This window comes from Rhinopithecus bieti, unplaced genomic scaffold (genome assembly GCF_001698545.2).
Source record: "Rhinopithecus bieti isolate Rb0 unplaced genomic scaffold, ASM169854v2 scaffold_42598, whole genome shotgun sequence".
Lineage (NCBI taxonomy): Eukaryota > Metazoa > Chordata > Mammalia > Primates > Cercopithecidae > Rhinopithecus > Rhinopithecus bieti.
In genome coordinates, this window is record NW_016817168.1 from 28886 (window position 1) to 46767 (window position 17882).

Genomic DNA, 17882 nt, shown 5'->3' on the forward strand with positions numbered 1-17882 from the left:
AAAAAAAAAAAAAAAAAAAAAAAAAGATTATAAGCGTGAGCCACCACACCCAGCCTCTCAGGCTTTCTTATCTCCCACCTGGGGAGGGAGGGAGTGGGGAGTGGGGAGAGGAAGTGGGGAGAAGAGAGAACAGAGGAGGTAGCAGGGAGAGGTGTGTGGGAGATGGAGAAAATATGGGGGGAGTCAGGGTGAGGGAAGAGAAGATGGAGAAGATGGTGAGGGAAAGGGATGGGGGACCTGGAAGGGGTTGATGGGAAGACAGGAAGAATTAGGGGAAATGGGAGGAAATGGTGGGAGAGACGGGAAGGAGAGATGGGATTGGAAAGTGAAGATGGAGAAGGGGACAGACAGAAAAAGAAAGAGGTCAGGTGTGGTGGCTCACGCCAGCTATCCCAGCACTTTGGCAGGCCAAGACAGAAGGATCACTTCAGTTCAGGAGTTTGAGACCAGCCTGGTGACATGGTGAGATCCCAGCTCTCCTTTAAACATACAAAGTAAATAAAAATAAATTTTAAAAAAGAGGGCGGGGCGCTGTGGCTCACGCCTGTAATCCCAACATTTTGGGAGGCTGAGGCAGGGGGAATCACCTGAGGTCAGGAGTTGAAGACCAGCCTGACCAACATGGAGAAACCCTTTCTCTACTAAAAGTACAAAATTAGCTGGGCATGGTGGTACATGCCTGTGATCCCAGCTACTCCAGAGGCTGAGGCAGGAGAATCGCTTCAACCTGGGAGGCAGACGTTGCAGTGAGCCAAGATCGTGCCATTGCACTCCAGCCTGGGCAACAAAACCAAGACTCCGTCTCAAAAGAAAAAAAAGAAGAAGAAGAAGAAAGAAAGAGACAGGAAGATGGGCCACATGGGAGAAAGAAGCTGAGGAAGGGGCAGCTGGCTACCCAGACCTAAAGGTGTGGCTGGGGGAGTGTCCCGCCTCCTTAGATGATGGGGCGTGGGGGCACCTGGATGCGGTCGGAGTAGTTATCCAGCAGTAGGACCCCCGAGCTCGTCACTTTCTTGGTCTCCACCATGGTCTTCAGGTCAGCCAGGAGGGTCATGTGCTTGGACATGTCCGTGGCCAGCACCTGCGGGCAAGGGGGCGTCACTGGCGCTGCTGACGTCCGCCCACCAGACTGACCCAGGCCTCCGAAGTTTTCACCAGGTAGAAGCCGCCCGCTCTGTCCAGGTTGAGGGTTCCTCTGGGACTCAGACCCACTCCTCCCCAAAGCCCTCGATTCCAAGGCTTCCTTTCCCGCTCCGTCCCGCCCCAGCCCCGCCCACCATATCGATGACCATCTTGCGTAGGCTCTGCCGCTGGCGCTTGCTGAGGTTCTGGAAGATGTCGCAGTTGTCCTCCTGCAGCAGCTTGAAGCCCACGGCCAGGTGGTGATTCTCGAGCACCGACTCATCGTTGTACATGAGCGCCAGCTCCGAATCTGCAGCCCAGCCCGGAGGTCAGGGGAGGGCCAACGTGTGCAGCCCCAACCGCAGGAGTGCCAACTCCGCCCCCAACTAGCTAACCCCTCCTCAGCCCGGACAGCCTCGCCTCCAGCCCAGTCAGCTCTACCCCAGCCGGGCCATCACCTTTCCAGTCCAGCAAGCCCCACCCCCAGCCCTGCCAGCACCGCCCCGAGACCCGCCAGCCCCGCCTGCAGCCTAGTCAGTTCCGCCCCAAGCCTGGCCAGCCCCGCCTCCAACTCAGCAAACCCCGCCCCCGCCGAGGGCCACTCACTGGTGTTGATGAGGAACTGGTTGGAGACCCCAGGGTGATCTACATCGTGTATGGCAGCCGCGAAGAGGGCGGCGAGAATCTCCAGGTCCGTGAACACTGCCTGGGAGAGAGAAACGGACGTTAGAATAACAGAGTTGAAGCCATGCATGGTGGTAAGCGCCTGTAGTCTCAGCTACTTAGGAGGCTGAGATGGGAGGATCACTTGGGCCTAGGATTTCAAGGCCAGAAGTTCAAGGCCATCCTGGGCAACTTAGCGAGACCCTGTCTCAAATTTAAATTTTTTTTTTTTGAGACAGAGTTCCGCTCTTGTCGCCCAGGTTGGAATGCAGTGGCATGATCTTGGCTTACTGCAACCTCCCCATCCTGGGTTCAAGCGACTCTCCTGTTTCAGCCTCCCGAGTAGCTGGGATTACAGGCGCCCACCACCACGCCCGGCTAATTTTTAAAATATTTCTTATAGAGACAGGGTTTCACCATGTTGGCCATTTCTGACCTCAGGTGATTCACCTGCACTGGCCTCCCAAAGTGCAGGGATTACAGGTGTGAGCCACCTTGCCTGACCTCCCCAATTTTTTTTTTTTTTTGAGATGGGGTCTCGCTTTGTTGCCCAGGCTGGAGTGCAGTGGCGTGACCTTGGCTCACCGCAACCTGCACCTACTGGGTTCCAGCGATTTCCTGTCTCAGCCTCCGGAGTAGCTGGGATTACAGGTGTGCCCTACCGCGCCCGGCTAATTTTTGTATTTTTAGTAGAGACGGGGTTTCACCATGTTGGTCAGGCTGGTCTTGAACTCCTGACCTCAGGTGATCCACCTATCTTGGCCTCCCAAAGTGCTGGGATTGCAGGTATAAGCACTGCACCTGGCCTAAAACTTTTTTTTTTTTTAAATAAATAAGATTTTTGGCCAGGCACAGTGGCTCACGCCTGTACTCCCAGCACTTTGGGAGGCCAAGGCAGGTCAGGAGTTTGAGACTAGCCTGTCCAACTTGGCGAAACCCTGTCTCCACTAAAAATATTTTTAAAAACTTAGCCAGGCATGGTGGTGGGTGCCTGTAATCCCAGCTACACAGGACTGAGGGAGGAGAATCACTTGAACCCGGGAGACAGAGGTTGCAGTGAGTTGGGATCGTGCCACTGCACTCTAGCCTAGGCGGCAGAGCGAGACTCTGTCTCAAAAAAAAAAAAAAAAAAAAAAAAAGAGAGAGGAACAGGGTCAAAAAGAGATGGAAGTCAGAGAACCAGGGTCAGAGAGACACACAGGAAGCTGAAGAGGCAGTCACAAAGACAGACGGGGACAGGGAGACAGGGCAGTCACTCACATCTAGCGCAGGCGTGGCCAGCAGTACGTGGGTGGACTGCAGTACGTCGGCAGCGTGCAGGCTGTTATGGTAGGCTACGTCAGCGTGGTAGTGATCCTCCAGCGTCAGCATGTATGTCACCATCGTGTCCACAGGGATGCGGAATTTCTTCAGCAGGTCCCGCTCCTGAGAGCAGGCAGGGGCAGGGTGGTGACCTCTGCTGGCCCCCAGCGCCCCACTCTGAGCCTCTCACCTGGGCCCACTCCCAGCTGTCCCCATCACCTGGAATATCATGTACATGATGCAGGTGAGCGAGCGGCCTCCGGCGTAATCTGACACGCAAAAGATGTTCAGGCCCCACTTGTTCAGGTTCTCCAGTTCCTGGTGGAGACGGAGGCCAGAGGTCAGTAGCCTGTAAGACTCAAGGGCCCTGGAGAATATTTCCTAGGAGTTTGAAGCCTTGGTCTGAAGGAAGCACCATTATTGCTCACCCAGTGGGTGATAGGTTCAACAGCACAGAATGTACTGCCCTCGTCCTACTGGGCTGCAAAATAACGAAAGCAATCACAGCCACTATCTTTTGAGCACTTATGATCTGCCAAGTATTGCTCTAAGTACTTGATCTCATTTGGCAGGTGAAGGCACCAAGACTCAGAGAAGCAATGTGACTTTTCCAAGATCATGCAGCTCATAAGTGGCAAAGCTAGGATGGGAAGCCAGCACGACTGGCCCCCAGCACAGCTCAACCTCTTAGCTAAGCTGTTCACGAGCCCCAGAGGAGAAAGGAAGAAGGGCTTATTTTCCATGTCTCTCCAGAATCCAGAAAACAGCTAGCACATAGTAGCTGCTTAATAAACACCAGTTGGCCAGGTGCAGTGGCTCACACTTGTAATCCCAGCACTTTGTGAGGCTAAGGCAGGTGGCTCACTTGAGGCCAGGAGTTTGAGACCAGCCTGGTCAACATGGTGAAACCCCATTTCTACTAAAAATACAAAAATTAGCCAGGTGTGGTGGCACATGCCTTTAGTCCCAGCTACTCAGGAGGGTGAGGCAGGAAAAGTGCTTGAACCCAGGGAGGTGGAGGTTGCTGTGAGCCGAGATCATGCTACTGTACTCCAGCCTAGGCGACACAGCAAGCCTCTATCTCAAAATAAATAAATAAAAATAAATAACTAAACTCCAGGTGACTGAATGGAAGATTCACTGGAGGAGGTGGCTCAAAGAGGGTTACAATAAGCCTCAGCTGAGTGAGCCACCAAAGATGGATCACTTCCATTGCCACTGTCTCCTGGAAGAGATAGGAGTGAAACCCGGGTCTGGACCGTTGGGGACACTATGGGGGCGCAGTCTGGATCAGTGTTACTGGTCTGTACACCGATCCCCCTGCAGCTGGGAGTGTTGCCTGCTACGGCTCACAGCTGCCCACTTTTCCAGAAGACTAGTCCCAACAGGAGCTACATGGAAGAGGTGATACGTCCACCCCTGGGGACGGCCCCCAGGCAATGAATGATACAGAGGTACAAAGCGCCAGCATGCTTGCCTCAAGAAGGGCTCAAACCCTCACCCCAGGCTCTGCTTCTAGGAAACCTGGTCTAAGACATAACCCAACGCCCAGTCTTTCTCGGGGTCCCAGGAGACTACCCCCTCCAGCCCTGCCCCTACTGAGCCCCCACCCACTTGGGCCAGGAGCTCTTCTTGATCGGTCTTCACCCCAAATCGGGGAATGTTAGAGTTGTTCAGGCTGTTACTATGCATCAACTTTTTCACCCCTGTGATTTGGGACATGGGCTGTAAGTGTGGTACAGGGGGCGGGGGTGGCTGGGAGGGTCTTGGTTGAGGCGCTTGCTGTTTTTCTCGTTCCTTCATTGTGGGTGATGGGATCTCCACTTCATTCTGTTTGTCTGCAGAAGATGGGAAGCAGGAACAAGTGTGAATACCCCCTCCACCCCTGGAGGCTCCCTTATCCTTCAGCCCTCTACCACGTACCAGGAAGGCTCACCTGAAAGGGCAGAACCCTTCCAGTTGTGATGCCGTTGGCTACTCAGAGTCAGGAAACCAGAGGGGATGTGGGAAATCTTCCGGGAGGTGGTGGGCTGGAGTAGGGGCCCAGGGCTCTGGGATGGCCCCAGTCTGATCATCAGATTTGGATGGAGAGTGGCATGGGAAGTCAGGAAGTGAAGTGGGGATGCCAGGGAGAACTGCTGCCTACCCCGAAAACCCAGGGAACCTTTTTGGGTGGGGAAGACCCTAGCATGGGGGCCAATAGTGCTGACGCAGGGGGTGGCATCACTGGAAAGAGAGAGGGAAGGGTGGTGTCTGGCTCCATGTCCCTGCCCCCCACCGTCCACCTTGGCACCAGTCTGCCTAGGGGACAGCCCCAGGAGCCCTTTTCCTGAGCTCTCAGGGGCTCCCAGAGCTCAGCCAAGGTCACCCATTGTGACCTGGAGCTAGCTGGTCAATGACAGGGCCTAATACGGGTCATTTGCATGCTATGCTCCCATTGGGTGGATCCTCAGAACTCAGAGACACACCCCTCCATCACTGGTGGGAGCACTGGAAACCCCGAACACTTTTTTTCTTGAGACAGAGTCTACCTCTGTCGCCCAGGCTGGAGTGCAGTGGCACGATCTCTGGCTCACTGCAGCCTCCACCTCCCAGGTTCAAGCGATTCTCCTGCCTCAGCCTCCCGAGTAGCTGGGATGACAGGCGCCCGCTACCACGCTCGGCTAATTTTTATATTTTTAGTAGAGATGGGGTTTCATCATGTTGGCCAGACTGGTCTTGAACTCCTGACCTCAAGTGATCCGCCTGCCTCAGCCTCCCAACGTGTTGGGATTACAGGCATGAGCCACCGCGCCCAGCCCCAACACTTTTCTTGAGCTTGTCTGGGCAGTTCCTGAATTTGGGGGCCTTTGGGGTATGGTGATAAACTGTGAGGATTAAATTATCTTGAGTTTGGGGGCACATCTTTAACTTGAGCATTTTGAGGAACCCATGAACTTAAGGGTTCCAGTGAATCTGGGGTATTCTGGTGCATTTGGGGTTCCACTGAATTAGGAATCTTACAGGTGTTCGTTTTTTCGAGACAGGATCTCAGCTCTGTCGCTCAGGCTGGAGTGCAGTGGCACAATCATGTCTCACTGCAGCCTTGAACTCCTGGGCTCAAGTGATCCTCCTGCCTCAGCCTCCCAAGTAGCTGGGACCACAGGCACACACCATGTCCAACTAATTTTTTATTTTATTTATTTTTTAATTATTATTTTATTTATTATTTTTTGGCAGACGGAGTCTTGCCTGTGCTCGGCCCCAGGCTGGAGTGCAGTGGCGCCATCTGCGGCTTTTCACTGGCAAGCTCTATCTCCTGGGTTCACGCCATTCTCCTGCCTCAGGCCTCTCGATGTGCTGGGACTACAGCGCCGCCCGCACCCACGCGCGGCTAATTTTTTGCTATTTTTAGCTGAGACGGTGGTTGTCACCATGTTAGCCAGGATGTCTCGATCTCCTGCACCTCGTGATCTGCCTGCCTCCGCCCTCCAAAGTGCTGGTGATTACAGGCGTGAGCCACCGCCGGCCCAGCCATTTTATTATTATTATTATTTTAGATGTAGTCTCACTCTGTCACCTAGGCTGGAGTGCACTGATGCAATCTCAGCTCACTGTAGCCTCCACCTCCCAGGTTCAAGCAATTCTCCTGCCTCAGCCTCCTGAGTAGCTGAGATTACAGGCATGCGCCAACACTTCCAGCTAATTTTTGTATTTTTAGTAGAGACAGTGTTTTACCATGTTGGTCAGGCTGTTCTTGAACTCCTGACCTTGTGATCTGCCCACCTTGGCCTTCCAAAATGCTGGGATTACAGGTGTGAGCCACTGCGCCTGGCCTAGTTTTTAATTTTTTTGCAGAGACAGGTTCTCACTATGTTGCCCAGGCTGGTCTTGAACTTCTGGGCTTAAGCGATCCTCTTGCCTCAGCCTCCCAAAGCCCTGGGATTACACGCATGAGCTGCCTCTTCCTGCCTCTTACAGGTTTTTTTTTTGTTGTTTTTTTTTGTTTTTTTGTTTTTTTTGAGACGGAGTCTTGCTCTGTCGCCCGGACTGGAGTGCAGTGGCCGGATCTCAGCTCACTGCAAGCTCTGCCTCCCAGGTTTACGCCATTCTCCTGCTTCAGCCTCTGGAGTAGCTGGGACTACAGGCGCCCGCCACCTCGCCCGGCTAGTTTTTTGTATTTTAGTAGAGACGGAGTTTCACCGTGTTAGCCAGGATGGTCTCGATCTCCTGACCTCGTGATCCGCCCGTCTCGGCCTCCCAAAGTGCTGGGATTACAGGCTTGAGCCACTGCGCCCGGCCTACAGGTTCTTAAGCTTGATAATCTTCTATGGATTAGGGTTCTAAAATTTTGGGAGTCTACTGAATTGGTGGGGTCATACCAAGTTTGGAGATCCTATTGAATTTGGGGGGTTTTTCAGTTTGGAGGTTTGCTAAAGTTTGGGGGCCTTTTGTGGACTCGGAAGCACAGAACTTCCCTTAAGTTTGAGAACTCTACTGAGTTTGGGCATCTCTCTTGAGTTTGGGCACATCTAGTGAGTGTAGAAGGGAGTTAATCCAAGTTTGGAAATTCTATTGAATTTAGGGTTCTACTCAGTTCGGGAGGCTTTCCAGTTTGGGGGCTTTTTTTTTGTTTAGTTTTTGAGACAGAGTCTCACTCTGTCGCCCAGGCTGGAGTGCAGCAGTGGCGTGATCTTGGCTCACTGCAACCTCTGCCTCCTGGGTTCAAGTGAGTGTCTAAAACAAAGAGGTTTTTGTTTGTTTTGAGATGGAGTCTCACCCTACTGCCCAGGCTGGAATGCAGTGGCATGATCTTGGCTCACTGCAACCTCTTGCCTCCTGGGTTCAAGTGATTCTCTTGCCTCAGCCTCCCAAGTAGCTGAGATTACAGGCACACACCACCATGCCCAGCTAATGTTTTTGTTTGTTTGTTTGTTTGTTTTTGAGACAGAATTTCACTCTTATTGCCTAGGCTAGAGTGCAATGGAATGATCTCGGCTCACTGCAACCTCCACCCGCTGGGTTCAAGTGATTCTCCTGCCTGAGCCTCCTGAGCTGCTGCGATTACAGGCACCCGCCACCATGCCTGGCTAATTTTTTGTATTTTAGTAGAGATGGGGTTTCACCATGTTGGCCAGGTGGGTCTCAAACTGCTGATGTCAAGTGATCCACCCGCCTCAGCCTCTCAAAGTGTTAGGATAACAGGCTTGAGCCACCGTGCCCGGCGCTTGGAGGCTTTTTAAAGTTTAGAAGGGTTTTCAGCTCACGGATGATTTCAAATATTGGGTTCTATAGAAGTTGGGGGTCTCACAGAGTTTGAAGGCATCAGGAATGTGAGGGCTGTTGGATAGGGTAACTTTGACCTTTGGGGAGTTGAGAGTCCGAGTCCCTAGGAAAATGTGACCAACAGGACCCAGGGTCAGAGGTAGACCCCTCTCTACCCCAAGTGTCCCCCCTCCAATCCCATGTGCTTCCCCTCACTCACCCAGGAATGTTGTGGAAATGTACTCTGAGACCTGGTTTCCTGACCTGCTCATTTCTGACAGGTGTGTGAGTTCACGGTTCAACATCCTCTTGAACTAAGGTAAAGAAGTCAACAAGGAAGAAATGATGGGGGAAGCACAGTGGTGGGGAGGGTGTCAGTCCTTCCCAAGAATGCTTAAAGACCCCATGAGTCCCTCCTATTTTTCTGCTCAGCCAACAGAGGCCCTATAGACTGCTGGGGGGTGGGGTCAGCCCTTCCTCTTCTCCCAGCTCTGGATGGAGGTCCCCAGGTTTGGGGAATCATGATCAGCATAACCCTCCCTGCCTTAGGAAAGAGGGGCTCCCCTCCCCATTTCCCCCAAGGAGGAGCCACAGGGGCACCTGTGGAAGGGAGGGGCTCCTGCCTAACAGAGAACCAATGGGGAAGCAGGAGAATCCCGTCGCCATGGCGATGGGAGTCTCCTTAGCAACTCCCCCTCCAACCAGCTGCTGAGCTGAGGAAAAGGGGGGCAAGCCGGAGGCCCCTTAACCCTTGCCTTCCCAGAGCTGCCCCCGACCCAAGTCTTCCCAGACATGGACCCCAATCCTGGGGGTCCTGGCTCCTGGCCCCAGCTCAGTTTGGAAAAGGGAACGTGGTAACCAAGCTCTGGGGGACAAAAAGGTTTAGCCGGGGCTGGGGAGAATGGTGAGCTGAGGAAATCCCAGTTTGATCACCCAGGGGAGGGGAGGGGCTTCCCATCCCAGCCCCCTCTCCCCCAACCCCAGAGAGGTAGATAGATGCACGGATGAACAGAGTATACCCAAAATCAGGCTTGGAGGCCCCTCCTGGTCCCCCCATGCCACTCTGCACAGGCCTCTGCTGTGACATTGTACACAGAGGAGAAAGGGCATTGGCTCCCCACCCCCAAGCTCTGCCACAGCACCCCAAAAACAGGAGCAGACTCTGTCCAGGGAAGCAGGAGGGACACTTGGCAGGAGGGGTGAGCCTGTATGGCCCATGCTGGGACAGGGAGCTCCCTCCTCCCAGTGCCACCCAGAGACCCTGGGTACAGAGACACACACATCCACACAAGATGGACCCACAAAATATCACACAACCACACACACAATCGCAGGCTTTTGGTCCTACACAGCGTCACACAACCCAGACACACAGATCAAAGGGCATGCAAAATAAGACAGTCACTGACATTTGGGGTCACATGTCCCCAAAATATCAGGCAGCTCTGGGCTCAGACACACAGCCCAACACACAACACCACAGTCAGAGCTAGATTATCTTAGACAGGGCCACACTGTGACCCAGGCAAACAAGCCTGCACTCAGGCAGACACACCATCGCAGACACACACACACATCCAGGCACTGACACAGTCACACCCAGTAAGGGACCTGCAGTCCACCCCCAGGGAGAGTCACACACCCCCAGCTGCCCGCCATCCACGCCCAGCCCTGGGCCACACAGAGACAGTCACAAGGCTTCATCTCCAGGCCACACACGTGCACAGCTTCACACACAAGCCCACACCAGGGGCCCGGTTCGCCAGGATGCCTGCCCACCCACTACCCTGCACTCTCCTACCTGGTCCCACCAGCCCACCAGCCACGGCTTGGAGCAGGTCTCGCAGAAGAAATCCACCAAGGGCATCTTGGAGACTTAGCCCGCCTGGGGCTGCTGCACACAGAGGCTGGGCTTGGGGAGTCCCGGGGTTAAAAACCACCGGGGAAGGGGTGCTGGGCAGGTGGGTAGTGGAAGGGGGAGCCGCGGAGGGGCCTGGGCCGGCCCAGCAGGGCTGGGGGCTCCCTTCCCCTCCGCGCTCCCAGCGGCGGCGCTGGTTACATGGTCCGCTAGCCCTGGGCCCCAATGGGCCCCCCCGTGGCAGTGGGTGGAGGCGGTGGGGGGTCCGTGCCCATGGGAGGGGGGCAGGGCAAGGGTCCCAGGAGGAGGCTGCGGAGCTCAGTGTGTGCACCCGTGTGTGTGCGTGTGTGCTCACTGCAGCACTGGCAGGCTGCATGGGATGTCAGGTGGTGCTGGGGGTGGGGGGGCGTTAAAGGGGCATCAGAGACCATGGGCCTCAGCCAGAACCTAGGTGGGCTGTCCATATCAGGACCTGTCCCCTCCATGGACACACCCAGAGATAGAAACACACACCCACTTTACACTCACAAACGTACAAACACCCTGAGACACACCTTCCAGGGACACCCACACACATCCAGGCACTTGACACTTGAATACACACAGATTACCCAAATGCTTTCTGTTGTACACTTACAGCACACACACACACACACACACACACACACACACACACAAACCCGGAGACAATCACAACTGATATCCAACACATATACAGGTGCACAGTTAAGCATATAGCAAACGCCTTCAGACACACCCCATCCAAGGGCACAGACCCACATCCAGACCTACATCCAGACCCACACCTAGGGACAGACACCGAGATGCCAGCCACAATTTTTTTTTTTTTTTTTTGAGATGGAGTTTCACTCTTGTTGCCCAGGCTGGAGTGCAATGGCACGATCTTGGCTCACTGCAACCTCCGCCTTCCGGGTTCAAGCGATTCTCCTGTCTCAGCCTCCCCAGTAGCTGGGATTACAGGCACCCTCCACCACACCCGGCTAATTCTGTATTTTTAGAAGAGATGGGGTTTTTCCATGTCTCTAACTCCCGACCTCAGGTGATCCACCTGCCTTGGCCTCCCCAGCCAGCCACACTTACAGACATACACTAAACACACCCACAGACACACTTTCCAACCATTGCAAATATCCACTGTCCTTGGACACAAACATAGCCCAACAAATCCATAAGGAAATACACTCACAGATGCAGAAATACACACACACACACACATACACACACACACCATTGCAGAAACACCCTCAGACCCATATCCAGAGACACAGCTACATTTCAGATGCTTGATCCACCCTCAGAGACACAATCGCCCTCGGACTGGTATGTTCCCATACAAGCCTCCACCCACTGCTGTAAGCACCCCCCAACAAAGACACTCCCACCTACAGATCATTTCTTGATAGACACCCGCCCACAAGGGCTGCTACCACTCTCTCCAACTCCAGGAAGCATCATTCACACATACTGCCCGCTTCCTGAACGGTGTCCCTTGCAGTTCTGCAGTGCATGGTCTGCACAACTGTACATGGGAGCCTTGCAGTCACCCCTGCAGCCCTGCAAACACACACACATTCACAAACACATAGAGCCACACATTCAGTTTCCCATCTGGTCCAACTGTCTCCTGCAGACATGCGCACCCCTCTGGCAGAACCCCACACACCTATAGCCCTGCATAATCACCCATGCACACCTATACAACCTCCACAGGTACACACTGGCGTGCCACTCTTCAGAATCTATTGCCAACACACGTGCACTGCAAATGCGTAGCCAATAGACCAGCAGCTACACAGACCTACAGCCACAGATACACCCCTGCAGACCATAAAAGCATAAACCCCCCCAATGGAAACGGTCACCTATTGATATATGTACAACCAGACGGACACACCCCACCCCACAACACACACCAGGCTCTTCCAGTCCTGGGGAAAGTCAGAATCTACAGGAGCTTCAAGCCTTGAAGCTGCCATCCAGGGATTGGCCCCACCCAGGGACTGACCCCATACCATAGGCCCTACCCAGAGATTGGCCCCACCCTCATGAGCCACGCCCAGTAGTAGGCCTCGCCTACAGGCCCAACCTAGTGGTTGGCTCCACCCATAGGGCCCATCTCCACCAGACCCCGCCTAGGGATTGGCCCTGCCCTAATCAGCCACACCCTGTAGCTATCTCCTCCCACAGACACAACCTAGTGGCTGGCTCCATTCGCAGGCCGCACTCACTGCTCGCATTCAGTGGTTGGCTCTACCCACTGGCCCCGCCCCCGCCAGCCCCGCCCAGGGGTTCTGCCCACCACCTGCACACCTTGTGCGAGGCCATCTCGCTGACAGAGCGATAAGTTTGCATGGTCTCCAGCTGCTCCAGACACCAGTCCAGCTCTTCCAGCGTCTCCCGGGCCAACTGCTGACACGTTTCTTCTAAGGAAGGGGCAGCCAGGGTAGTGACTGAGAAGGTCTGTAGGCAGAAGCCCAGAGGCCCCAGCCCGCGGTGAAGGGGTTCGCCAGGTGAGTGGACTGCTGGGTGGGGAAGGGGCTGAGGGACCCCCACTGGGGCAGCAAGAGGGACCCCTTCCCACCCCTCTGGGCTTAGCTACCTGACAGCGTGGCCTTGCAGACAGGGGTGGGGCCGCCCAGCGGGGACCGCCTGCAAAAAAAAAAAATGGGGCTGCAACGTCAGCCTGGGTCCCCCCCACCAGGTCCCTGCCTCCCGCTTTCCATGAACAGTGCCAATTTTCATTTGTCTGAATGCTCACCGTGTCCTAGAGAGGCTGCCATGTACTCTGCCTGCAGCCTCAATGAGCCCCAGAAAAATCCATTGTATAGATGTGGAAACTGAGGCTCAAGGAGGTGAAACAGCTTCTTCAAGACCACGTGGCTGATCTGCTTTAAGATCAGGTCCTGGGTTTCCAAGATCTCTGCTCTCTTGACTAACTCCCTACAAATCCTCCAAGGCCCTAAGGATGTCTCTATCTACCACCCCTAGAAGGACTGGCAGCTCTCAGCCACATCTCTTGCCCTAAAACAATGAAGATCCACTCCTATGTATTCTGCCCTTACGTGCAGGGTAATATTCTAGCACTTTCTAGATATCATCTCCTCTCCTCACAGCAGTTATCTAAAGGAGGCATTGCAATCCCCACTCTTATTTATCTATTTTTTGAACCAGGGTCTTGCTCTGTCACCCAGGTAGGAGTGCAGTAGTGGGAACACGGCTCACTGCAGCCTCAACCTGCTGGGCTCAAAATGATCCTCCTGCCTTAGCTTCCTGTGTAGGTGGGAACCACAGGCACATGCCACCATGCTGGGCTATTTTTTGTTTGTTTGTTTGTTTTTGTAGAGACAGGGTCTTAGTTTGTTTCCCCCAGGCTGGTCTTGAACTCCTGAAATCAAGTGATCCTCCTGCCTTGACCTCCCAAGGTGCTGGGATTATGGGCATGAGCCAACACGCTTGGCTGTGATCATCACTTTACAGAGGGGCAACAGAAGCACCATGGAATGCCATTTGCCCAGCAACTTGGTGTCAAGGCCCAGGGTGGGCCTGGGGACTGTGGCTGTGGCCTCGCCACCGTGCATCCAGACCCCTAAATCTTTATTTATACAAACCTCTGGGCTGGGCGCGGTGGCTCACGCCTGTAATCCTAGCACTTTGGGAGGCTGAGGTGGGTGGATCACCTGAGGTCTGGAGTTTGAGACCAGCCTGGCCAACATGGTAAAACCCCAAGTCTACTAAAAGTACAAAAATTAGCCCGGTGTGGTGGTGCATGCCTGTAATCCCAGCTACCCAAGAGGCTGAGGCAGGAAAATCACTTGAACCCGGGAGGCAGAGGTTGCAGTGAGCCGAGGTCACGCCACTGCACTCCAGCCTGGGTGACAGAGTGAGACTTGATCTCAAAACAAACAAACAAACAAACAAAAAACAATAACAACAAAAACACCTGTGTCTTAGGTGCTTGAGCTGCAATGGCTCTCTGGCTCTCTGGGAGCTGTTGTCCGAACAGAGGTTCAGAGAGGTCACCTGCCCACCCGAGGTCACACAGCAGCGCTGAGAGCAAAACCTGGGTATGCGTCACCTTATGATCACAGCTGTTGCAGCCCAGCCTTCACTTACTTGTTATTGGGAACGGGCACATTGGTCAGGAGTGAGAAGTTGCTACGGACGCTCCGGAGGCTGGCCAGCACCTGGGATAGGGAGCGACAGTGAGGACTGGGGTCCCCCCAGAGAGGGAGTAGGGCTGGGCCCTGTCCCCAAGTGTGGCAGAGCATTGGAGCCCCTTCTCTCCTTAACCATTTGGGAAGAGGTCTCACCTGAGCAAACGGTGTTACGATGAGGTCTTCAGCGTGCCTGTGATTGAGGACAGAGGCAGGTCAGGGGTCCGCAGAGTATCAACTCTCTGGGGTAGATGCCCTGTGAGGCTGGACCCAGGGAGGCTGAGCGGGAGGGAGGGGACTCTGTGGGACCTAGGGAAAGAACACTTGTCCTGCATAAGGGTGGACATGTGTCCAGAGCTGATCGTGGAAGAAATGGCAGTCAAGGAGGGTGGCTCAGGTAGGTCGGGGGAGAAGAGACAAAGTGGAAAAGGGCAGAGGGGAGAGGTGAATATGGTTGGGATTTTGTTTTGTTTTGTTTTGTTTTTTAGACAGAGTCTTACTCTGTCACCCAGGCTGGAGTGTGGTGGCGTGATCTCAGCTCATTGCAACCTCCGCCTCCCAGGTTCAAGCGATTCTCCTGTCTCAGCCTCCCAAGAAGCTGAGATCACAGGCATGTGCCATCTTGCCCCACTAATTTTTGTATTTTTAGTAGAGACGGGGTTTCACCATGTTGGCCAGGATGGTCTCCAACTCCTGGCCTGGAACAATCTGCCCACTTTGGCCTCCCAAAGTGCTGGGATTACAGGCATGAGCCACTGTGCCTGACCTTTTTATTTATTTTTTATTTTAAAGAGATGGACGGCCGGGCGCGGTGGCTCAAGCCGCTCTAATCCCAGCCACTTTTGGCACGAGGCCGGGAGACGGGCGGCATCACGAGTCAGGCGCATCGAGACCCATCCTGGCCCCTAAACACAGTGAAACCCTGGTCTCTACTAAAAAAAAAAAAAAATACAAAAAACTAGACGGGAGGTGGCGGGCGCCTGTAGTCCCAGCTACTCCGGAGGCTTAGCAGGAGAATGGCATAAACCCGGGAGGCGAGCTTGCAAGTGAGGCTGAGATCCGGCCACTGCACTCCAGCCTGGGGGGGGGGCGACCACAGCGAGACTCCGTCTCAAAAAAAAAAAAACATAATAAATAAAAAAATAAGATAAAGAGATGACATCTTATCCTGGCCAACATGGTGAAACCCTGTCTCTACTAAAAATACAAAAATTAGTTGGGCATGGTGACGCACGCCTGTAGTCTCAGCTACTTGGGAGGCTGAGGCAGAAGAATCACTTGAACCCGGGAGGCAGAGGTTGCAGTGAGCCAAGATTGTGCCACTGCACTCCAGCGTGGTGACAGAGCGAGATTTCATCTCAAAAACAAAAAAAGAGATGAAGTCTTGCCATGTTGGCCAGGCTGGTCTCAGACTCCTGAGCTCAAGCAATCCTTCTGCCTCAGCCTCCAAACGTGCTAGGATTATGAGTGTGAGCTTCCAAGCCTGACCTGAGGTGAATATGTTGCAAGGGCGGGGCTTGATGAGGGAGCAGTGAACAGGAAGGGGACCAAGGGGGCTGAGGTGTGCACAGCAATGGCTGGGGGCAAAGCCTGGAGGAACCCAGTGAGAGAGGAAGAGGCAGAGCAGGTTCAGGGGGAGCTCACACCTCAACAACTGTCACGATAAGAGGGGTTAGCTCAGGAAAACCTGGGGGAAGGGCGGGGGGTGGGTCAGGTGAGATGCACACACTGTGGGAGGACGCAGTGGGTGGGCACTCACACCTTTCTGGCTGGACACGCTATAAAATAACTGAGGGCAGGCGGGGTGGCTCACGCCTGCAATCCCAGCACTTTGGGAGGCTGAGGTGGGAGGATCACTTGAGCCCAGGAGTTTGAGACCAGTCTAGGCAACATAGTGAGACCTGATCACTATTTTAATATATTTTTTAAAAAAGGAACTGAGGCCGGGCGTGGTGGCTCACACCTGTAATCCCAGCACTCTGGGAGGCCGAGGCAGGTGAATCACCTGAGGTCAGGAGTTTGAGACCAGCCTGGCCAACATAGTGGTGAATCACCTGAGGTCAGGAGTTTGAGACCAGCCTGGCCAACATAGTGAAACGCTGTCTCTACTAAAAATACAAAATTAGCCAGATATGATGGCGGGTGCCTGTAATCCCAGCTACTGGGGAGGCTGAGGCAGGAGAATCACTTGAACCCAGGAGGCGGAGGTTGCAGTGAGCTGAGATCGCACCACTGCACTCCAGCCTGGGCAACAGAGCGAGACTCCGTCAAAAAAAAAAAAAAAAGAGGAACTGAGTCCTTTATAGCAGAGGCAGGGGCTGCTTACCCTTCACTGGGGAGGACAGGTTGGGGTGTTGAGCAGGATAGGGGTGGGAAGGGCAGCTTCCAGCAGGATGAGGCCTGGGGGAACTGGCATGTGGGCAGGGGGATGCTCACGCCTCGCTGGTGACTGATGAGTTCCGGGACATGGTCTTGGGTGACATGTCATAGTCGCTGTCTGAGCGGTACAAGAAGGACTCCCGGCGCTGGCTGGTGGCCGCCCCGGCATGTAGCACGAGTCCTGGGCTCGCCTGCGAGTCCAGGGGGCTGCGGCCGGGAGGTGGTGTCGGCCCATTCTCTGCCTCGAAGCTGCAGGGGATAGGTGAGAAGAAGGGTCAGGAAGCTGAAACGCTGTGACGTTTAAGAGGAATGAGGAGGGCAGCCATGGTGGCTCATGCCTCACGCCTGTAATCCCAGCACTTTGGGAGGCCAAGGGGGGCAGATCACTTGAGGTCAGGAGTTCAAGACCAGACTGGCCAACATGATGAAACTCTGTCTCCACTGAAAATACAAAAATTAGCCAGGCATGGTGGCAGGTGTCTGTAATCCCAGTTACTTGGAAGGCTGAGGCATGAGAATCGCTTGAACCTAGGAAGTGGAGGTTGCAGTGAGCCAAGATCGCGCCACTGCACTCCAGCCTGGGTGACAGAGCAAGACACCGTCTCGAAGGAAAAAAAGGAGTGGGAGGGAATGAGGAGACCAAGGGAATTCCTGGCAAAGATTCAGGTGGAGAATTTTTTTTTTTTTTTGAGACATGGTCTCGCTCTGTGGCCCAGGCTGGAGTAGTGCAGTGGCACGATCTTGGCTCACTGCAACCTCCACCTCCTGAATTCAAGTGGTTCTTGTGCCTCAGCCTCCTGAGTAGCTGGGTTTACAGACACGCACCACCACGCCTGGCTAATTTTTGTCTTTTTAGTAGAGACGGAGTTCCACCATGTTGGCCAGACTGGTCTCAAACTCCTGGCCTCACGTGATCCTCCCTCCTTGGCCTCCCAAAGTGCTGGAATTACAGGCCTGGGCCATTGCGCCCAACCAAGTGGAGGATGTTAAAGAAAGACAGATACCCCAGCTACTCGGGAGGCTGAGGCAGGAGAATGGCATGAACCCAGGGGGCAGAGCTTGCAGTGAGCCGAGATTGCGCCACTGCACTCCAGCCTAGGCGACAGAGTGAGACTCCGTCTCAAAAAAAAAAGAAGAAG

At 54.2% G+C, this 17882-nt stretch overlaps 1 protein-coding gene across 6 annotated transcripts in view; it reads right to left on the minus strand.

The window, feature by feature from the left end:
- PDE4A (phosphodiesterase 4A) overlaps positions 1 to 17882 on the minus strand; it is a 54979-nt gene that overhangs the window by 7719 nt on the left and 29378 nt on the right. For 5 of the 6 annotated variants that reach the window (XM_017855911.1, XM_017855912.1, XM_017855914.1 and 2 more), the window contains 12 exons: positions 16801 to 16992; positions 14521 to 14557; positions 14324 to 14394; positions 12810 to 12859; positions 12521 to 12633; positions 8552 to 8645; positions 4702 to 4925; positions 3307 to 3405; positions 3046 to 3210; positions 1729 to 1828; positions 1278 to 1432; positions 959 to 1081 (listed from right to left, as the gene is read on the minus strand). In XM_017855911.1, the coding sequence (XP_017711400.1) occupies positions 959 to 1081; positions 1278 to 1432; positions 1729 to 1828; positions 3046 to 3210; positions 3307 to 3405; positions 4702 to 4925; positions 8552 to 8645; positions 12521 to 12633; positions 12810 to 12859; positions 14324 to 14394; positions 14521 to 14557; positions 16801 to 16992 (1423 nt within the window). Of the gene's footprint in view, positions 1 to 958; positions 1082 to 1277; positions 1433 to 1728; positions 1829 to 3045; positions 3211 to 3306; positions 3406 to 4701; positions 4926 to 8551; positions 8646 to 10132; positions 10546 to 12520; positions 12634 to 12809; positions 12860 to 14323; positions 14395 to 14520; positions 14558 to 16800; positions 16993 to 17882 lie in introns of those variants that run through there. The other variant, XM_017855917.1, reaches the window with a different exon arrangement.